We start from the raw sequence: 23,400 nt of genomic DNA on the forward strand, positions 1-23,400 counted from the left end.
TAATTGAAGTCCACTGGAGGAGGACGCAGACCAATCAGAGAGCGCAATCACTTTCACCACTGTGGATGGAACCGCGGAACTGAAATGACTGAGCAAGCAGCCAATGACCAAAGCAATATTGCTTTGGTCATTGGCCATCTATATATATGGTTGGTCATCTATATATATCTATAGATGGATCGATAGATGAGGGCTGCATTTCACCCAGTGCTATTGGGGGTGTTGTCAAAATTTATGGAATTATTAATGCAAAAACTGCAAAAAAAGTACAATCATGTTTTAATCGACCTGGACTGGCCTCCCCAGAGCCTGGAAGTAAACATAAGCCATTTGTATTTGAAGCTGTTTATTGACACGCTGCCTTAAACACACACAAAAAATGTTTTTTACAATGAGTCCTGAGGCGAAGACAGGGGGATAAAGTGGCAGTAAGCCCTTCTCCAAATGATGTAACACAAGGTGAGCTCATAAAGTGGCAAATTTATTTTAAGCAGTCATTTGTAGCGATAGCAGTTACAAATGAAAGTGCACTAACAACAAGCCGCCTTCAGCTTTACTGCATGTTGGCCCAGTAAGACCGTGAGATGGGCGAGGCGTTTTGAGGAAGCCAGTGGGTTTAAGACTGATGAAACAGCATCATACCACGATGACAGTGCTTATTGATTACAACATATTTGTTTGTAAGTATTACCAATACACCCACGAGAGCATTAGAGCGTCATACATGGTATCTGTAATTTTTGTGTTTAATAATGTCAAAAGAATGCTAACAGAAAATGGCTACTAAATGTCGTCTAAGGATCTTGGAAAGAAAAGCGTCTCGACTTCTTTAAGTTGCTTGAAGACATAGATGGCTTCTTTCACTCCTCTTTCAAACCATCTGACTTCTCTGTCCAAAATGTGAACATTGGCGTCCCCGAAAAGTGTCCTTTAGTGTCCTTTGTCCTTTAGATGCAGATGGGCAGCTGAGTCTTGTCCCATCGAGGTAGCTCTTCTATGTTGTGGCAAGCATTTATGAAGTGGCTGTTTGGTTTCTCCAATGTAGAGGTCTGAGCATTCCTCGTTGTACTGTACAGCATACACAACGCTGTTAAGTTTGTGTTTTGGAGTTTTGTCTTTGGGATGAACCAGTTTTTGGCTGAGTGTTTGGCTGGGTCTGAAGTGCATCGGGATGTTGTGCTTTTCCACTGTGAGCGACCATCTTTGAACAGAGGCGGTGGTTTACGACACCAACTGTCTGCCATCTATAATCCAGTTTTGAGATCCCTCCCCAGACGCTCAATGCCCACTCACATCCTGGGCCATCTGACCTCAGGAAATCACATGATAAGGTGCGGCCAGGTTTCACAGTGGGTTCCCCTGAAACCTTGGCTGATTGTGCCCAAACCCGCATTCACACCTTGACTCGTGTGATTAGGTAGAGGATCAATAGGGGGTCCATGTCCCTCTTGTGGGGACACTCCAATAGGGCTTAAATCTGGGACTCTCCACCATCTGAAGAAGCTTCTCAGATGAGAGGTGAAACATCTTCAAGCAATTTAAAGAAGTCCAGACGATTTTCTTTGCAAGCTCCTTAGGTTGCGATGACCTGGATGACTGAGAACCTTCACAGACACTATTAAATGTCATATCACTGCACATTTCATAAACCTAGAATAGAAAAGCCATTGTCATTCAGTAGATTTACCAGTTTCTGTGCATTGACACCTGCACCCCCCATGTATTAAATGAAAAACTGTCCAGTATCTTTTAAATAAATATATTGAACAGCAATATAGGGGAAAAAACCAATGCACCAGTTTACCCAACTTATTCTAATGCAGTGGTTCCCAAACGTTTTTTGCTAGGCCCCCCTTTGTTTTTACAATAACCCCCCTCTCCGGCACAAAGACATCGTCCAACCACACACACCATGGTTTGTTTTCAAACTCCATTGCGGTTCATTTCACACCTCGAACCTTTTGTAAACAATGAAACACATAAAAGTAAACTGTAACAAATCACAGGTAGCAATAAAATAAAGTACTACCTCTTTTAAATAATGGAAAAGCAAACCATCTTTATGGTGTAATTATTTTACGTGTAGTTGTTTTGTTTGTTTTTTTACTGTGTAAGAATATTCAACATTGCATTTTTTTTTTTAAAATGGGTTTAAAAACATAAATTTGGACAGCCCAGTTCTATTCGGGATTCCTACCTTGGCACCACTGTTGTGCAGCCAAAGGCAAGATATGCTTCATCATATTTTCTAGTCTTTGGCTTGGAAGGACGTTGGTTTGGAAGCATATTTGGCGATGCTTCATCTTCTGCTTTGCGGTTGTAGGAGCCCCATTAAAAACCTGTCCATTATGCTAGCAGTGTCCAACCATTCTTTTTTTTTAATCATTCATATAGGGCTCCCCTTGCGCCCCCCACTATGGGAACCAATGCATTTTAACACACACTGTAATTATAGTGCTAGTGTCATAGATTTGGACACTTATTTAAACTTTCACAGTTATCAAGATAATTACACTATTTTAAATGTTTATGTTGTGCCCTGATGATCTGGTTTTACCTCTGATGTGCTTTAGCACCAAACGTGCTGTAAACAGTATGAGAGACAGCAATGACGATGCAGGCGTCCCTGAGGGTGACATTTTTTGCCAGTTGTGCGTTTGACCCATGACATTGTAGGTCAGGAAAGCTGATGCTTTTCAGTATATGCCAGTATAAAACACTTTAACTTAGTGGGGCCAGAGCAAGTTTAGTCACAAGTATGGGACACAGGCCAGTGTTGTCTCCATCTTGGACCTCGCTTGATTTCTCAGTGCTTTTTATTTCTGATATGATGACAAAGTTACGGATCTCCTGAGAGAGCTTTTTGGATCAAAAATAAATTTGCCTTTTTGATCACAACAGCTGAAGCGTCGAGAGCTAGTACTAATCCATAAATGACAACAAAGAACAGAAGTTTGACAGAAGCAGCAGAAAATGAAACAAGCACCCAGAAAGAGGGCTGAGATTTCTCTGCCTGGTAATAACATGTGTAAACAGTAGACAGAGTGGAAGACATGGCTGTTAAAGAACATAGAGCATATATAAAAGACACACTCTAGTTTCTAGATCTGAAAAGTTCAAATTCAAATTCAAATTTTATTTGTCACACACACACAACCATACACAGTATGACATGGGGGTGAAATGCTTGTAGCTGTACAATGCCCGACCATTAAATGACAGAAGAAAAGTTTTACAATATTTACAATTTACTACAAAAATTTACAAATTAACTTAGGAAATTACAGTAAAGAATGTGCAAATAGCAGAAGAGATTATAAAGATAAGGATTATAAATTATAGGAATTATAGGATTATAGGAAATGTGTGGTGGTGCGTGTGGTGACGTGTGTGAGAGTCCAGTCTTATAGTGACGTGTGTGGGAGAGTCCAGTCCTACACCTGGTTCAGGCCCCGAATAGCCTGGGGGAAGAAGCTCCTCCTCATTCTCTCTGTTTTGGCCTTAAGGGAGCGGAAGTGCTTCCCAGATCTCAACAGTGAGAAGAGTCCATTGTTGGGATGGGAGAGGTCCATCATAATCTTCCTAGCTTTGGACTTGCACCGCTTGGTGTAGATGGACAGCAGGTCAGGGAGCTCTGATTGAATGATGCGTTCTGCCGAGCGCACCACCCTTTGCAGATCTCGTCTGTCCTGCTTGGTGCTGTTCCCAAACCAGGTGCAGATGTTTGACGTCAGGACGCTCTCGATGGTGCAGGAGTAGAAGTTCTTGAGCACCTTCAGTGGCAGATGGAAGTCTCTAAGTCTTCTGAGGAAGAAGAGACGCTGACGGGCTTTCTTAACCAGGGTGTTGATGTGGCAGGACCATGACAGGTCCTGAGTGATGTGGACACCCAGGTAAAAGTGCCGTCATTACAGTGCATTAAACCTGAATTCTTTCCAAAAGCCAGCAGGGGGCAGCTCCTAACGGATTAGGATTAATTAAATCTCATTGTAAAGAAGTACGTGGCATTCAGGCATCTACTGCCTAGATCTGTGATTTAGAACAAGCACTTTGTGGATAAGTTGTATTGTACTGTTTGGTATACAGCATGAGGATTACTTTGTAATTGATGGTCACCTCTGGACTTAAAATGGAGGGTAAACTTCAAAGTAACGTCGTGATTAACACATCACTACCATATGAGACTTCAGTAGGTCAGGATCAGATCCAACACTCGCTTGTCATGTCCATCTTTTATATACAGTCAGTGTCAAGGATCAAAACACATAATTAACTTACTTTAACAGTGAAGACCAACAGATGCTTAATACATGCAGTAATTACCAACAATATTGCTATTTTTTGTTTTTCTTTAGTGCTGTTACTGTTTTCCACCTTCATCTGTTATTATTATTATTATTATTATTATTATTATTATTATTATTCATCTGTCCCGTGGTTGTCACTATGATTCTTTGTTCCTGAGTGGTCTTCCATGTCCTCCTCATTTGCTGCAGCATCATCATCACAGACAGCTGATGATGAAGATCATCAGGAGTGTTAAAGCTACATTCATCACACATGTCTACTAAACTGCAGCACAGGAAATACTGTAATACTCAAAGGCTTGTTTAACCCCCTTTGGGATAAATGTTCTTCTTCAGTTATACTCAGTAAATGACAATAATCAGTGATGATTCACTATTTTCATTTGTTATCAATAATCTTACGAAGTTATCCTTCTGATAAGGATTGTATTTGTACTGTACTGCCAGATGAAGAAACAAGCAATCAAAACAAGTGCTAATCAAATGAATGTAACCGAGCTAATTTTACTGCCAGTGAATAGGGTCTTTCACTCTGGTTTTCCCTGCCCTCTAGTGGATTTATTGGTTAAGGGTTGAGGAAACATGAAGTTATATTACATTATATCGTGAGATTATATCGTGCACACCTTTGAAACTGCTCAGGAATTTAATGGCAATACCGTCAGTTCAAGCTTGTATAATTTCGCCTTGGTTCTAATAAAGTTTATTCAGTCAAATTACTAGTATCACATTCATATCTCATATGTCCCCTTTAAAGCTTCTCTTCAGGCTGATGTCATCAGAGGTTCGACTGCTGTACCTAAAAAAAGAAGCTGCATCATCAGCTAACTGACTAGGCATCCTCACGTTAGACAAAACATGCTTCTTCTCCTTAAAATATACTTCTTGTCAGAGGTTGTTAATAAGACTATAAAATATTCAGACAAAAAAATGCATCTAAACTTGTGATGGAAAAGGTGGAAATTACATGTAGTGAGCTGGTGATTGAACTTTTAACACAAAGCTCTTGTCCCTTGCTGAGAGTCTTTTTTAGTATGTCTTAGACCAAGTGCACAGATGTCAAGCTGCTTGATATGGGGTTACAGGCGTTGAAATCAAAAGTTCTAAGCAACAGCTTTATAATCAGCACAGACTCTAAATATCTACTTACATAAGAAACACTCCAGCTTCTAAACAGCCTGTGTTTCTTTTCTTATTATGAGGTTCCACTGAAATTTGAACTCAAATCATTGGATTCAGAGTGCCGGGAGCTACTCATTACACCACTAATGGCCCACTCAGGTTTGGTCTTCTTTATAAAGGCGGAACACGTTCCAGTCGCTCAGACTCAGTGTAACTCATAAGGCCCTGATATTATTTTCAGTGGAAGGAAAGCTGCTGGACTTGCGTAACCACGTACATAATTGGCCACACAAGATTTAAGAAGTAAGAAGCAAAGCCATTGCTTTGTATGTGTTTCCCAATAAACCTTGAAGGCCTATAGGCTGATATATGCTAGACAAAAGCAGATAATTCATGGCGTTACATTCAGCAACCTGGTCTGTAAAAACAGTGATATGCAAAATAGGTTTGTCACTGATTTTTGTGGTGAATGCACCATTAAGTAGGTTTCCTCAATGGTAATTTACAAGGTTGTTATGACCAAAAATAACTGGCTCATAAAGAGCTAGTTCTCCTTTGGTGCCATTTGAGAATCTGGTTTTAGCAGGTTTGAGAAGTGAGCATAACACACAGAAGCAACACACAGAGAAGTCAGCATAATATCAGAGAGATATCAGCTGAGGTTTCACAGAGCAGCATTGCTTAAGCAGTCTTTTTAGAAACACATCAAACATTTACACTGCTATGGAGATGAAGCCAGACAACATAAATGAATCTGTTAATCTACAGCTACGTGTGGGCCTGCCTTCTTTCATTTGAGCAATATTGTCAAAATTGTGAACATGCTGTAGAAGAGTGTATTTATTACTTGCAAATCTGATTATTGTTATTCCTTAGCGAAAAGCCTTCATTTGATCTAAAATGCTACAAACATATCCCTCACAGATCATCTGCTCTTTGTTTACTCCCGGCTACATCCAGAATTGAGATTAAAATCCCATTTTTTTCATACACAAAGCTCCAAATAACCAGGCCCAGACATTTCAAACACATCATATCATCAAAACCACCCAGCCGAACACATTTCTCACAGACTGCAGGCTAGCTTGTGCTTCATAGAGTGTCTAAAAGTAGAAAGGGAGGCAGAGTCTGCAGCTACCACCCCGCTCCTACAATGACTGATCACGTCTCCCTGTGTTTTTAGACCCCATGCATTTAACTTTGGTCTTCTCTCTCCCATAGACTATGTTTTGTCCTGTTTGTTGCTTCTGGTCTTTCCACACTTCTCTTTTCTGTCATCATCAAAGCAGTTAAAATTGATAGCTGCCCATCCCTGAGCATGGTGCTACCACAGGCTGTAAAACGAGAGTTCTTCCTCCCTACCTTTGCCAGGGTCAGGTTGGTCACAGGAGATCATCTGATCTGGAACTGGAAACTCTTTATTTTGCAATATAAAAAGCCTTGAGACGATGAAATAAAAAATTGAAACTGCACACTCAGCTAAAATATAATATAATATAATATAATATAATATAATATAATATAATATAATATAATATAATATAATATAATATAATATAATATAATATAAATCTTTGTTTTTGTTAATGATGGTCTATTATCTTGTGTTACAAATTCTTGGGTGTGTAGAAGTGGGAGAGAGACAGAGAGAGAGCGAGAGAGAGAGAGAGAGAGAGAGAGAGAGAGAGAGAGAGAGAGCGAGCCTGTCACTGGCCGGTGCAGTGCTTGCAGCAGTAGCTTGGCTCAGTCAGCAGACGGCGGCCAATCTACCGATTTCCTCCTCTCGTTTCTATTCTCCCCCTCTTCCCCTTTATTGCACACCTTTTATTTTCTGTAGCAGGCTCGCAGAAATGTCCGCCAGACCGGGATTTTACCGGCAGGAGCTGAACAAGACTGTGTGGGAGGTTCCAGAGCGCTATCAGAACCTGACGCCGGTGGGCTCCGGAGCTTACGGCTCGGTGTGGTGAGTGTGTGCGTGTGTGTATGTATGTGTGTGTGTGCTGTGAGAGTGGAGGGGCGAGGCTGAACAGTCACAACATTTACGGTATTTCTGTTCATGATGCATCAGTAGACTACAGCGCTTTATGTGTGTGTGTCTCTCAGGACCGAGCTGCTTTGTTAACTGATTGTTTGGGAGGTTTTATTGTCTTCACTGCTGTTATTACTGGCGTTTTTTTTTAATTATCATGCTCCCAATATTCAGCAAAACACCTTCAAATTCCATTTCCGCCCCTGTTTTTGTGTGCATGAATAAGATTTCACTGCTTGCACTGATGTCAGCCTTATAGAAAGACAGGCAGGTCTGCAGGGCTTGTTTTTGTCCCACCGCTCACTGTCTGTGGGTCTTACAGCCTGTGTGTGGGAGGGAAAGACAGAATGAGACAGTACAGGAATTTCCCCAATAACCCTCTCCTCACCCCCACCCAGCTTCTACACACACAGAAATAGTCTTGGAAAAAAGTCTCGAATCTTAAGATTTAATTTGAGTAGCACCTCAGCAGATATTCATATATATATGTGTGTTTGTGTGTGTGTGTGTGTGTGTGTGTAGCACATCTGGAATGGGAACACAGCTGCAAGTTTGATGCTGTATTCCTTGCACCTGCACACTCACTCTCCTTTGTTTATAACCCCCACGCTCTGTGTGGATGCACTATCAATTTTGCAAAATGTAACTGCCTTAGATTTGGATAAATCTGCCTCAGCCGGTGGGATGCCGTTGCCATGGCGATATGTCATGGCATAACCTCCTCTGACAGTTAATATTAATTAAGCTGTTACCAGGAGGCTATGAAAACGCAGACAAAATTGTTATTGTGTTTGTGTGACAGATCCCTGAGGAATAATCACATTGTGCCACGTATTTAAGCGGATTTGCATGTTGCCAGCTTCAGTGGTATCAGTGAGAAATGACTATTAAAGCTGTGAGTAGTCTGAAAAACCTTCCACTACAAACTGATTGATCCTGGCAGCTGAGCAAAACACTTATCTATGAGCCGAAACGCCCAAACACTGTAGAGAAGTTTACAGATATAATATAACGGACCTTCCTCCAATGACTCTAAAAGCCTTATGAGAGGTAGTTAAAAGCTATGCCATCACCTCCACAGTAAACCGGGTAGACACCAAGTGACGACATCACATGACACAAGCCCACTCAGCCTTTTCAGGCTAAAATGAGAAACTCTAAAATTTTAGGTCAGCGTTGCTAAGTTCCCAAATCCTGTAAGTCTAAACCCAAATCCTGTGATGCTTTGTAGCAAGGAAATAAAAGAGGCAGAGGATATAATAGCAGGGAGTCCAAGTTTCTACAGATGGAGCACTCACTCTGTGCAGCCAGTTTGGAATCGCCTGTCAAGTTTTGATGTGTCATTTTCTGTTTGAGCTTTCTCTGCACAGGCAAAAAAATGTGCCAATAACCGAACCCAAAACCAGGCTGAATTTCCTGCATCTTAGTCTCACTTTATTATCTCCTTCTTACACAGTAGTAGTGGGAGCTTGTGTCCAGTCACACACATATACAGAGCTCATATCTCAGCCCGTTAAACCACACCCAAGATGTCACTGCCTGTGTCCTCACAAAAGCAGTTTATGTCTTGATGGCTAACATCCTCTTCTGTCAGATTTGAATTAAGGCAACATTTGAACTGGGATGGGATGATGGGATGATGGGATGTGTGTCTCCCTCACTTACCTCACGTCGTGATAGAAGCTTTCACAGGAGTACTGAGCGTTAGCATCTTGCCTATTTGCAGCTTTAGAGTTCTGCTCAGAATAGCAGCAGACTAAAAATGCACAGGGGTGGATCATGACTTTGCCTTTCAGCCTCGAGGTAATACTCACATGGACATTTTTTAAAGTAAGTTTAAGGTCTGATTCCCATTTTGGATACTCATGGTACAAAGGACGCATTATGAAAAAAAGTCCATTCAACACGTATCTTGTCCTTCTTGAGAAAAAAAAAATGCCCTAAGCAATTCACGCTTGTAACTCATATTCTCTAAAGGTGCAGTGAGCTTGTGTATAGACAGAAAAGTCAATGCCAGAAGCAGAGTTATTATTTATAGCTAGCTACTGCCACAAGACGCACTTTCTAGACTTCTTCTCTGGTTACATAAAAGGATGATTATGATTTGATAGACTGTTTTCTTGAGTCTTAATTACTGAAGTAAACATTAGCATTGTGAGTGACTCTCATAATCCCCCCTTTGAGGACAGATTCATGCTGAAAATGATGCATAACTGTTGCCAGTAGGCTACAGATATGAGCTATTCAAACCCTTCCTGGCTAACACACATCACCACAGCCCTGACAGGTGAACTCACAGAACCTGTTCACTCATATTACTCTGGATCATCAAACTATATTGATTTAAATGAATTTTTTCCCTTGTTTATATATAAAAGTGGACAATGACGCCCTCTTAGAGTTTGCATGTAACAGTTTATAGCCAAATGAATCCGTTTATCTGAGGTTTAGTGGTAGCACTTTAGAATAATGTCACATTACTAAGCATTATTAAGGTATTAGCAAGTGTTTAATTCATCCTTTATATAGCATTACTCCTCCTTAGTATGTCATTTAAAAATATTTATTTATTTATTTATAATTTTAGCTAACTATTTAATCCATTTAACACCTATTTTAAGTTAGCCCAGTTCATCCATTATTTAGCTTACTTACATTCTTTAAAAAAAAAAAAGAAGTAATAACCACTTATTAATTACTTATCCATTATCCAACGATCCATTTTTTAAAGCTAAATGCTTCCAACACTTATCAGTCAACTGTTTTAACCCTTTAAAGCCAAGCGTATCGTATTTGATACACGTGTTTTGGGGAGTTTTTGAGACTTCTGCATCATCAGCGGGACTTTTTTTACCCCCCAAAATGATATAAATTGCATGACACATTTGTAATGACTAAATTGCAAAAATATGGCTAATGTAGCAAATGCGATACAAATGAAAACTCATATGCAGATTAACATTTGATGTATTTTTATATATATTTTGTCTAAAGGTTCAACAAACACTTCCTGGCAGTTATTTCATGGTTCAGGTTTTAAAGGGTTAATCAGCTTCGTTCTAGTTGTTTTAGCTAATTAATTTAACCATTTATCCACTGTTTTTAGCTATCAAACCTTTCTTCCATAGCAGGTCTCTTAATCCTTTTATCTTACTCACCTGCTTCTCAAAGCATAATTTCTAGACAGGCCAAGTGCGAATGGTTGAGCTTTAGATTATTATACAATTATACAAATACACAAAGGGCATTCCTCCACACACATGCTGACACCGAGTGCTTCCCTGCATTGTTAATGTTGATCTTGAGCTATTGTCACTGACTTTCTCATGGCAAGACTTGATTAGCAAACAGTAGGGGGATGGGGTTAAGGGTATGGCATCTGTATCTGTCGTGTCGTGATGGAGAGGGGGGTCGATACTCAAGCAGTCCAGGTCTTGAAATGTGCACAAATGATCCATGTTCTCAGTGCAATCTCTCGAGAAAATAGGCCTTAGGTCAAGGACCCGACAAGCTCATATAATCCATTATAGCTGGAGCTGAAGAACATCTATCCCCCATCCTTACTGGGAGTAGGGGAATCAAAAGGCAGATTTAAGAGAGAAAAATGGAATAGTTGCATGGAAATACATAAGGAATAACTTTGGAGTACAGACACTAGAGCAAGTAGCACCAAGAATACAAAGCTGTTTTAATAATTTACCATTCACTGCTTCTTGAATTTTGCTGTCATACTCTATGTCTAATATAGCCTCACTGTCTTCTCAGCTTCCTGCCTTGAGCCATAATCCCAATTAATATTCCTTTTCTGCTTCGGTTTCTCGCAACCAAAAAAATGGGACAATTTTGGACCGTTTGCTCGAGATTGAACATCAAGACAGAATATATGTTGAGCTGATCAAGGCTGCTTTCATCTCATGTGAGCATATGTAACATCTGTTCACTAGACTTTGGGCATGAAGCCTTGCATTTGGATTACTATGAATAAAACATGACTGCTTCATTTTCTCCTGTCGAGATTGTTATATCTCTGCTTGTCAGATTGTTGATTGGAAATTTGATAAATTAGGGAGGAAAAAGCACACTGGGATTCTGAGTTGTTGTGGATCTTATGAATAAATAGCATGTGAATGATCGCAGGGTAAAAGCTGTGAAATAAGCTTATTGGAAGACAAATTTAAATGTAGCAGCTGTTTGCGTAGCTTTGCATAATTCCTATAAAAAAATGTAAATAACATAAAATTCTCTTAATGCAGACAACTTGATTTAGCACCATGTAGCAGCCTCCCTCAAATCATTTTTGGCTTTCTCTTAAATTTAATCTGAATATATCACTGTTTAGACTGCTAGCTATCTTATCTATATGAAACATTTCTCCTCATTGCAAAAACAGTTTACTTCCACCGTCTCCGTCTGAGAAACCCAATGTGCATTAAGAGCTGGGATATTAAAGGCATACTGAGACAAAAGGACAGTGGAGAAATCGATGCCTTTGCTAGCTTGTTTGTGTTGAGAATGGTGCATCATACCCATGTATGGAAGATGGCAGGGGGGAAGATATGCTCAAGGCGGTGAGGCCTGCTTTATGTCAGACGGAGGAGGCTGGCTGCTGACCTGGACGTAGCCCAGCTGGGACATCCGGGCTGTCAGCAGGTGATTTGGAGACGGAGAGCCGCATGGATGCACTGAAGTGTGCAAAAGTGCAGCAAACTAAAGCACGTAAGCATTATATATCAGCAGGAAAAGATACAGCAATATTTATAGTATGTATAGGAAAAAAAAACAGGACACATGCATCATTTCATGGACACCTCTACTGTAACTGTCTGAAAGTAAACAGACGTTATACCTGCTGTTAGCTGAATCTTTGCAGGTCTTAAGGGTAAAAGAAAAAATGTATTAAGCTGCTAAATGGCCTAAGAACATCATCCACAATCTCTGTAGGGAACAGTACTTTTTACCTGCACAGGAGGACACTCAATTAAACAAAGATGTTATGAATTAGAAGAATAATTTGATGCTTTCTGGTTAAAAGCGTTTTCATTCCCTTGGCATCTTAGGTGAGAAGATGAGGCCACTATGTATATATACTAATCACTAACGTACACAGGATTTCTAAAGCTTAACATGTAGGCACCATCATGTCACCAATCACTTTACACAGTCCCACTCTGAAGCCTTGATTTATGCATTTGTGACTTGATCTTGTTGTGTTTCTGGAAATCAAGGACGCTACACAGTCATATGGTAACAACTTCCCAATTACAAAATGGAAAAATTCTGAATAAATGTACTATAACAATGTAATAATAATATATTAAATAAAATAAGACTTGAGACTAGCAATTGAGACCATAAGCTCACCAGGAAAATGATAACTAAGATAAGATAAGAGATAAGATAAGATAAGATAGAACTTTATTAATCCCTCGGGTGGGTTCCTCTGGGAAATTCGATTTCCAAAAAAGCACAGCACCGACAGAAGTTACAGAGTTACAGAGTTACAGAATATTATATATATATATACACACACACACACACACACACACATATATATATATATAAATACAGAGACAATATAAATAAAATATACGAAGGGGATAAATAGAATAAATAGGAATAAAAAATAAAAATACAAGTGAATTGCACATTTCAAGTATTGAAACTGAGGTCATGAATCAACTGAGCTTTAGGATAATTTTCCCAATGACGTCTGTGCAATCTAACCTCCTTTTATGTCACTTTCCGGTTACCTCAGAAGTCAGATGTCGAAACTTGGGAGTGAAATCTCTCTGAAGTTAGTGAATTCCAGTAGTAAAGCTAGAAAAGCGAGAAAAAACTTGCTTAGTTCTTAGCAAGGTAGAGTTTTTCAAGTATCACGAGTAATAGAGCATACTACTTCTTTGCTTTTAGCTTAAAACCACTACTGGAGCACATTCGTGGATAGAGTCGAGTCAGTGCTAGCCAACAGTGGCAGCACAGATTAGTTTTAAAGTTTTACTGCTGTTTATGCTCACTTATGCAACTTTGGATTGTTAGCTCAGGGTTGGCGGGGCTGCTCTTACTTTCTAAGTATGAAATGTGACTTGAAAGGGTGTTCCAGATAAAGAAATTCAGACTTAATCTGGAATGCGGCACTGCGCCCAAAGGAGTAACCCCCCCCCCCCGCTGGCTAGTAGACATAATGCAGGTTTTAAAGCACTTAGCTCTGGCTTTACTTATCAGAACAGGAAGCTTTGTCCATCCTTTATGTACAGTATGTTATCATAAACCGGAGTAAAACATTTCATCCATGCTGCCAGATGTAAATGATATTTGTTTTAAAATGTCAAATGTTTACAGTCGTTTTATTGCATCAGTTGTTTTGCAAGTGTTGTTCATCACACAAATTTTCAGGTCATAGTTCCTTTTCTTACTTCTTGGTCTATTTTTGCAATGTTATGCATTGTTACTCAATTCCCACCCGCTCTTCCTGTTGGTCTGTTCCACCCTCTGATGGCTGTATTATTATTCTTTCTAAGAGCGGTTGCAAAGCTGGCAGGCCTGAAAAGACACTGGCACCACAAAGGCATTCAGCATGAGCCGCAGCAGGGCTCAGTGTTCAATATGTGGAGTGACATCTACATTTCAAAAGAGATGAGATGAAAAAAAACCCAGCAGCACTTTTACAATATCTGACATCCTCGCTTCCCTTGTTCCACCACATCCTCTTTCACTCACTTCTCCCGTCTGCTTGCGTTTCAAACTCTTCCAGCCCGTTTCTCTTTTTATTTTCAACTTTCAGGCATTCATCACAGCGTGAAGTAGTAGCTTAGCCTAGCTCGGTGTGTTAATGGCACTGCATTTAAGTATATCCACACACGTGTTAAATGCTTTATCTGTTTGCTCTTTGCAGTTCGGCGTACGATGTGGTCTTAAGGCAAAAGGTTGCGGTGAAGAAGCTATCCAGGCCTTTCCAGTCTCTCATACACAGTCGCCGCTCGTACCGGGAACTCAGGCTTCTCAAGCACATGAAACACGAGAATGTTAGTGCTCCTTATAAAAATACCCAGAGACAGACAGACGTGGCTCTCTGAATGTTTTTCGCTCCGTTATTGATCCGCTCTGCTTCTGTTTCTGTCTCTGCAGGTAATAGGGCTGCTCGACGTCTTCACACCTGCTGCCACATTAGAAGACTTCAATGAGCTGTAAATCTTTGTTTTTCCCTCGGTGTTTTCTACAAGCTGTACAGCTGTCCACCTTTTTAGATATTTCTCTTATTAGAGGGCATACTGATGCATATATACAGGCAATCCTAGGGGGATTATAGGCTTGTAGAGATGTCAGATGGTTGCTATGGCAGCACCTCCATGTTCTCCTCTGAACTGAAATGCCCTCCCCCATTCACTCATGTAGACTCTCTCCTCTTTTCCAGCTACCTGGTGACTAACCTGATGGGCGCAGACCTCAATAATATAGTCAAATTTCAGAGGTTGTCAGATGAGCATGTGCAGTTCTTAATTTACCAGCTCCTCCGTGGCCTCAAGGTAATTTACTGCATCACGAGTATCTCCTGCATGCCACACTGCAACATGAATAATCAGCTGTGTCTGTTTTAATGCCAGCAGACACATGTAACAGCAGCGAATCATAGACTGTATACAAAAGACAGACAGACTCTGATTTGAATACACAAACCTGGAATTTTGGTCATCGCCATCTTGTTTTTTTCTTTCTTTCTTGTTTGTTTGTTTGTTTGTTTTTTTAACTGGAGATCACTTTTTTGCATGTTTGTCACACTTAAATGCTTCAGGTCATCAAACAAATTTAAATATTTAGAGAAAGGTAACACAAGTAAGCACAAATTGCCGTATCTAGGTCACAAACGGATGGCCGGACATTCTCCTTCAGGATGTTTTGACAGAAAGCCCCAGACCATCACACTACCACCGGGACTAAAACATTTCAGAAAGTTCAGCTTTTGTCTTGTCAGTTCACAAAAGTCTTTTTGGCAAATGCGAGACGAGTCTTTCTGTTCTTTTTGGTCAGCAGTGGTTTTCTCCTTGAACTCTCCCATGGATGCCATTTTTGCCCAGTCTCTTTATTATTGTTGAACCATGAACTCTGACCTTAACTGAGAAATGTGAAGCCCGTCGTTCCTTAATGTTGTTCTGGGTTCTTTTGTGACCTCCTGGATGAGTTGTTGATATGCTTTTGGAGTAAATTTGGTCGGTTGGTCACTCCTGGGAATCATCACCACTGTTCCAAATTTTCTCGATTTGTGGATAATGGCTCAAACTGTGGTTCAATGGAGTCCTAAAGCCTTAGAAATGGCTTTTTAACCCTTTCCAGACAGATAGATGTCAGTAACTTTGTTTCTCAGTAGTTCCTTTAGATTGTGGCGTGATGTGTTGCTTTTTGAGCTCTTTTTACCTGCTTTACTTCGTCAGACAGCTTCTATTTAAGTGATTTCTTGATTCAACAGTCCTGCCAGTAATCAGGCCTGAGTGTGTTTAGCCAAACTGAACTCAAATTTTCAAAACATGGCGATTAATTACAGTTAATCAATCATTTAACAAGAAGGGAAATTACTTTTTCACACACGACCAGGTAGGTTTAGGTAACTTTTTTCACTTTATCAAGTTCATTTTCTATATACTCAGGTTATCTTTGTCTAATATTAAAATTTGTTTGACAATCTGAAACATTTAAGTGTGACAAATATGCAACACACTAGGAAATCAGGAAGGGGGCAAACACTAGGTCCACCTTTAATCTGTTGATGCCTAAAACGTGCTGAAGACTGGCTGAAAAAAACACATCATTTCTGACATTTTTCTGGTGACTTTATATAACAAGACATTCGTTCTATACATCCCATTATGTTTGGTTTTGTTTTTTGTTTTTTAAAAAAGTTCAATATGCTTTAGGGTGATTGACACACTGCTACCATAGTGTACCACTGACATGTGACTTCAAAAAACAAAAGATGGTGGATGGCGAGGCTTCAAAACAGTTCTGTGAAAATCAAATAGATAACTTTTGATCATTTATATACAATGTAACATTGAAATCACTACACTGAAGTGCACACAGACTTTGAAATCCACAATTCCAAGATTTGCCATCTAACACTGAATCATCCAGCTGCCTGTAGATGCTGGCTCTTCACTCTCCGATAGACAAAAGAGGCAGAAAGTTAAATTCTGAGCTGCACTGTTGACCCCCATCTTCTCTCTCTCTCCTCCCCCTGTACCCCTGCCACGCCACCTGTTGAACAGTACATCCATTCAGCTGGATTGATCCACAGAGTGAGTTCCTTCTTCTTGCCTTGGTCAAGAGACCACTGCTGCACTTTGGTGGTTGAAACGACAACATCTTAAGCATTTTCCTATTTCATTTCTTAAAATGTTTTAAGGTGATAAAATCACCTCCAGACTGTCCGGCATTATAACATAAACATATCAGCATGTTTCATTGGGTGAAATTCTGAGAGTACATTTCACATTTTGAAAAAAAAGTCGATCAGAAAATGGGATAATGGTTATTTTGCTCATGCTGCTGAGTTTCAGATATGTTGTAATTCTTGTGATGTTTCTCTATCTATTTAACCAACGTCTTCAGGACCTCAAGCCAAGCAATGTGGCAGTGAATGAAGACTGTGAGCTTAGGGTAAGACTGGTCTTTAGTTTAACCCTACAAATGCTACATTACACCCAATGAAATCCATCAATCTGGAAATAAAATGTTCACCTGTCCTACAGATCCTTGACTTTGGCTTAGCCAGGCAGACAGATGATGAGATGACAGGTTATGTGGCGACTCGCTGGTATCGAGCACCAGAGATCATGCTCAACTGGATGCACTACAATCAGAATGGTAAGATGCCATCGAATGAAAATGAGGTTTTCAAAGTATTTTGCATTTGGCAGCAATAAAATGGGCAAATGCTGAATGGCTGAACCTGTAGTGTTTCTGTTTCAGTTGATATCTGGTCAGTGGGATGCATTATGGGAGAGCTACTGAAGGGAAAAGTCCTTTTTCCCGGCACTGACTGTATCCTTATCATCGTGGCGTGAGTCCACCGCAATTTGCAGCTTTTCTTCTGTCTTAGTGGGAACCTTCCATTGCCTCTTTAAACCGTCCCATGGATGCGGACCTCTTGTGGATTTGCATTACAATCATAGGCCTTTCTATGGGGGGAGCTGCTTCAACAGAGAGAAACTGGGGAATGAATAGGAGCAAACACAAAAGACTGAATTGTCTAGGCTGTTGTATTCAGTGTCTCGGAGGGGCTCTAAAACAAATTTGATTTACTGATCTTTCTGTGCTGTCAGGCTTCGAGATGTCTTTTAAGCAGCGATCTGCCTCGGTATGTGAAAAGATACTCTAATGAGCCAAATCTTGCGAGTTGATGACTTCCGCAAATCTCGATGGCCCTTAACTCCTCCTGTGCTAAGATATCGACCAGCTGAAGAGAATCATGGAGGTGGTGGGAACTCCAACACCAGAGCTGTTAAAGAAGATCTGCTCTGAACATGTGAGGACTCTACAAAGAGATTGGGAATGTCAAAATAATGCTTTCCGCAAAAGCTGTTTCTACTGACAAAAGCAAACTGCTCTGATTGATTAGTCACTCCATTGACCTGGCTGTCAGTATGTCTGAGTGTTGGACATAATTGATCACCAGTGGTTGGACATGTTATCCAAATTGTGACTTGCCATGAGTGTAACATTGGTGTGTATTTGCAGGCACAGAAGTACATCCAATCTCTGCCCTTCATGCCCCAACAGGACTTGGAAAAGATCTTCAGAGGGGCAAATCCACTGGGTGGGTGATGGACTGCAGATTGGATTATCAGCTTCTCAAATTCAATTGAAAACCATTAAGACTCTGCTAAAAGTTACTCTCTCCAGCCTGCAAATTTGAAATGCATTTTAACCATATAGGCTTAAATTACATTTTGGACCTCCTGCTATTTCCTTCTTTTATTTGTCTAGTTTTTTGTCTCTCTTTTAGCTGTTGATCTGCTGAAGCGCATGCTGGTTCTGGACTGTGACGGGAGGATCTCAGCTAGCGAAGCTCTTTCCCACCCCTACTTCTCCCAGTACCATGATCCAGATGACGAGCCAGAGGCCCAGCCCTATGACCAAACACTGGAGAGCAAAGACCGAACTTTAGAAGAATGGAAAGGTAAAGCCTCTTTTTAAAATTTGGTGATTTTATGATTTAAAACAGCTGACAGAAGATACCATACTCACGTCTTACCTGAAACACAGAATTCTGCTGTAGTCCCTGCTGTCAAACTAGAAAATATGACTATGAAAGACATTTGTCGAGGTTTTAGATTTGTGGTGCCAGTAGCAACTTCCTCTTCTGCAAATAAAAAAGTACCATTTGAAATAAAAGTCTGTTGGAACAAGAAGACAATATATTCAAGCTGCACTGATTTTCACATTTCATATTGCATGGGTGTTGCAGAAATGCACCATCTAAGCAATATGGTGCAATATTGGAGACTAGTATTCACCACAACACCACCTGCCTCATACTGTGCTGCCAAAACAACTCTGACCAGCCAGGGCATAGACACGTGACATCTGGGAAAACCTTGTGGTGTCTGGCAAGAGCACACTGGCAGCTAATTCATGGGGTCCTGTGGGTGGCAGGACGGGGCCTCTGTGGATGGAGTTTGTTTTGGCAAAACCAATAGAGGCAGTTTGGAGAGTTTTGAGCCTGGGTCTGTGCCTTGGGCTCTTTTTTCATCGTTGCCAAATCATTCTCTAGCAGTTTTAGGGGGTGTAATGAGATGGATTATTCTGCAGGGGGGGGGGGGGGGGGGGGGGCAGCACTGTCATGTCTATAGCCCCACACGGTCTTGATCTTAAAACACCATCTGTACCAATGTTATGGTGGGTGGTATGTCTGTGAAGGTTCTCAGTCATCCAGGCCATCGTAGTCTAAGGAGCGAGGAAAGAAAAGCATCTGGACTTCTTTAAGTTTGTTGAAAACCTAAAGAAGGCAATTTATATTGAACACAGAGATGACCATCCAAGGACCTCAGGGCAAGCACTTGGCAAAAGTGGAAAGGAAAAACTTCCTTTTAACAGGAAGAAACTTCCAGCAGAACCAGGGAGGGGCAGCCAGCTTTAGTTTATGCTTTATGTTTGGGTTTTATCGACTGTAATATGTTGCTATATTGGACTAATATAACAACCTGAAGAAACTTTAAAGTATGCACATTATATTATCCTGTGTTGTTGCCATGAAACATCAAGAAGGTGCTTTTGCAATGTCACAATTTTTATTGTTTCTATTGTTACAGTCCGAATATTGAGCAGCACGCCTAACAGTGTTTCTTCTCCCTTCTTCTTCATTTACGTCCACAGAGTTGGTATTTGAAGAGGTGAACAGCTTCAAAGCATCTGGCAGCAAGACTGACAGCCTTCAGGTGGAGCAGTGAGACTTTTACTGCTCTGCCTCCTCTGCTTGAAGAAGGACCATGTAGTCAATAAATGCAAGGAGGGCTGGAAAAACAAGCAAAGGAAATGACTGTGTTTGATTTCCTGTCATGAGTTTGTCTGAGCAGCAGGGCAGGATGGTCTCCATGGGATCACATGTGAACATTACTATTACAGGGAACATTTTCGAGTTTAAAAAAAGGATTTCACCAGTGCAGAAAGTTGCTTCCTGTTATGGTTCCGCTCACTGAGGGTAAAATAAGGAACTGCTCAATATCAGGGGCCACGGAGGACGTGAGGATTCATGTGAGGAAGCAACTTTAAGAAACTGAACTTTGTTTAAAGACCAACAGAAGGTGTGGGAGGAGGAAAAAATGCACACTAGGATTTCCAAAGCAACAACAGGAATGCTGTGTCATCATCAAGACGAATGCCATTAAGCTTTCATATATAAAAATCATGCTTGCAGTGATACCATTTCACATCACAGAACAGCTTAGCATTCAGCCTGCATACTACTGATGCATGACTTCTGTGCATTTTATTGTTAAAGCATATTACTGGTGGTGTATTATAACCACTGCTTACTGTGTCTGCCACACTGCTATTAAACCAGTTTGGGGTTGAGAAAGAGGCATTACCAGGAAATGTAACCAGTGTTTCACCTCCTCTGTCTTTGTAATTCATGTCTGAAAATGTTCTTCCATGGATGAAAAGTCATCCCATCCTTACAGAATAGTAAACACCAATTGTGCTATTAATTAGCAAGATAATTAATATATGCCAAAGCTGAAACAGAATGATTGCCCTGCAGATCTGTGTTTACAGTGTGAGTCTCTTTCCTCATATACAGATTCCGCTGTCAACCGATCACCTGTTGGCTTTGGCCCTGCTCCGTAAGGTCTCTCTACTGCTCTGCTGTCTTATACAGATCCCCATTTGTGTTTACAACTGTTAACATTACAGACATTGTGCAAATTGTCAGAATCAGTTCCCAGAAGGTGTCTAACAATGCTGGATAATAATCTGTTATGCAACTTGTAGCTTCATCCAAGCATTGACCGGTCAAACACCACAGACTGATGATTCACAGAAAGCAGCCATATTTGGCTGCTTGTGGCAACCAGGGAGCTCATTAGTCATCTTTCATGTTACCTAAGCATCTTTTTCTTTTCTTTCCATAATTCTTGGATCATCTCTTTTTTAACCTCCATTACATGTATTTTAGTTTGCTGCAGTTAAAAGCTTGGTGCAACATTGTAACATAAATATTCATGCTTAGCAACTCTGACTGGAAATATTTGCGTAAGCACACAAGCCGAACGCATATATGCATTTTTCTAACAAATGGCTGACTTCCCCACTGATGTGTCACTCATCTTGCCACAAACTGGAGTTTCAGTTCTCGTAACTTTTTTTTTTTTTTTTTGCTGCTGCTGCTGCTGCTGTTTTAATAATAGCATGGTATTAAACCACTGTAAGCACAGCCAACAAACCACAGATTTTGCCCTGAAGGTCAGTGAAAATATCAAGTGAAAGGTATTTGAAGTTGAATGCAACAAACTAAATAATAGGTTTAAATTGTAATTGAATCATTTTAATTGTCCATGTTGAACAACAGGATAAGAAGCAAAGTAAGCCAGTTAAACACTCTAATCACATTTATATCTGACTGCTGCTGATGTTTAATTCAATATGTAAACTATGTTGGCAAATGTTGGCTAGAATGTCAGGTATAAAACAAATAAGTGAATTGGCTTGCCTTCCGATGTCAGGTATTAGCGCAGGCATTCACAAGACTAGCTAAGGTGAAACTGTAGCTGTTATTGTAGCCTAGTTAGGTTTTTTAAACTAGCTAGAATAAATGTACTGATACAGTTCTGTCAGTAAAGAATGGTCTATACACATCATTGGCACTTATTTAAGGTTTAATACTACAGCATATGAATTGAATTTTAGCATGTGTCTTGACAGATAAACCACTCCTAGCTACATGAAGTGAATTGTATCCCAGACTTGCTCACATGTACGCGGGCATTTTGGTAAACATAGCTTCTTTCTCTGCATTTGGCCTTTTGTCCACTCATAATTAAGGTAAATGAGTGTGACACTGTGATTTTTTTTTTTTAATACAATTTTTTTTAACAACAAAAAAGCAGAAAAACGCTGTTTTAAAAAAATTACCATGTACCCGTGGACATATCCATATGTGCTCCATCGCAGTAATGCAAAGTCTTCTGAGTTTCTTGATTCAATCTGCTCACATTAAACTCAACCAGCAAGATTACTTCTGCGTGAAGAATAATTCTTTAAGGACACAAGAAAGAAAGTTTATTCTTTTATTTTTCTTCCCCCCCCCCCCCCCCAGATTGGTTCACACTGGAGTGCTACATGTAGCCTTTTGTGCAAGTTGTCCACTAATACTGGATGAAAAATGTTGAATTTGAAGTCTAAATTAATCAAAACTGTGTCTCAGTCAAGGTGTGAGCTCTGAATGTTACAGTGTTATGTGCTTATGTTGTATATGTGGTGGATTTAATTAGCAACTGCAAACTGAATGTATATGTATGTATGTATGTTTGTTACAAGTTATGACTTTTGAATACATGGTGGCGTGTGAGTCAACTGTAGTCCTGAGTTTCAAATCGCTAAAATGAATGTCAGCTCTTAGTTTCCAAATGATTCAAAGGATTTTCTCGTCATCAGACAGTACCATGACTTTTAAGCTTTGGCTTCAACAGAATAAACTCGATCATCTCTGTTTGCCAAAATGTCCCACATAGAGTACACATCATTCTTGCATACTTCATATCATTAAACGTGTGATTTTTATAGTTTGGACTAGAACCATTAATTGTGAATAAAATACATTGTTGACATAAATATATACTGTAAAGACATAAAGCAATCTAGATGATGATGGTGGTTTTACATGTAAAACTCAGACACTACAAACCTCATCATTTAGTATTTGTTTTGCTCTGAAGAAAACAGGTTTTCCATTTTTGTTTGTTTGCTTTTTAATGGGGTGTTCCAACTGACTAAATGGGTTTTCTCACAGGGAATTTGCAGTATATTTTGTATATTTCAAAAATATACAGTGCCCCTGTGAGGAAAAATGCACTGCAATGTAAGAAAACACCAGCACTGGAAAAGTACACAAAGACGATCAAAGTTGAATAAAAGAGGAAAAAAAAATAGCAAGAGCCCCCACACAAAAACCCCTCACAAAACACAGAATTTGTTATTGGGGGGTAGTAATTCATGATGACAGGCTAAACAGTAAATAGCAAACATAAACAGTATTTTATGAATAATGTGATTAAAAGACACATTGCCTAGCATCTTTTCTCCCTCACATCACCAGTGAATCCTCCCCTTCTTTTAAGCATGTTTAAGTAAAATCCTTCGCATATTTGGATTTCTGTCGTGTCTGCAGCTGTTCCATCACATCTTTATCTTCCCCCCCCCCAAACACTAGCATTTTTTCTACTTCCATTGTTT

General features: G+C 40.0%; 1 protein-coding gene across 1 annotated transcript; it reads left to right on the forward strand.

Moving 5' to 3' along the window:
* Positions 1 to 7,137: 7,137 nt before the first annotated feature.
* Positions 7,138 to 21,181, forward strand: mapk11 (mitogen-activated protein kinase 11). The gene is made up of 12 exons (XM_082510345.1): positions 7,138 to 7,392; positions 14,351 to 14,480; positions 14,584 to 14,642; positions 14,870 to 14,981; positions 16,716 to 16,745; positions 17,059 to 17,106; positions 17,199 to 17,313; positions 17,419 to 17,490; positions 17,895 to 17,974; positions 18,187 to 18,265; positions 18,455 to 18,628; positions 19,825 to 21,181. Exons 1-12 carry the CDS (start codon positions 7,280 to 7,282, stop codon positions 19,896 to 19,898), a joined length of 1,086 nt encoding a protein of 361 aa, XP_082366471.1. The 5' UTR covers positions 7,138 to 7,279; the 3' UTR covers positions 19,899 to 21,181.
* The last annotated feature ends 2,219 nt before the right edge of the window (positions 21,182 to 23,400 follow it).

This window comes from Aulonocara stuartgranti (genome assembly GCF_965226115.1).
Source record: "Aulonocara stuartgranti genome assembly, chromosome: 17".
NCBI lineage: Eukaryota > Metazoa > Chordata > Actinopteri > Cichliformes > Cichlidae > Aulonocara > Aulonocara stuartgranti.

What these genes read in the sequence shown, in the direction of transcription:
- mapk11 (XM_082510345.1), top strand. Translation starts at nt 7,280, where the DNA reads ATGTCCGCCAGACCGGGATTTTACCGGCAGGAGCTGAACAAGACTGTG. An exon ending in AGCACATGAAACACGAGAAT is followed by an intron (nt 14,481 to 14,583) that starts GTTAGTGCTCCT and finishes CTGTCTCTGCAG; the next exon opens with GTAATAGGGCTGCTCGACGT. An exon ending in AACTTTAGAAGAATGGAAAG is followed by an intron (nt 18,629 to 19,824) that starts GTAAAGCCTCTT and finishes TTACGTCCACAG; the next exon opens with AGTTGGTATTTGAAGAGGTG.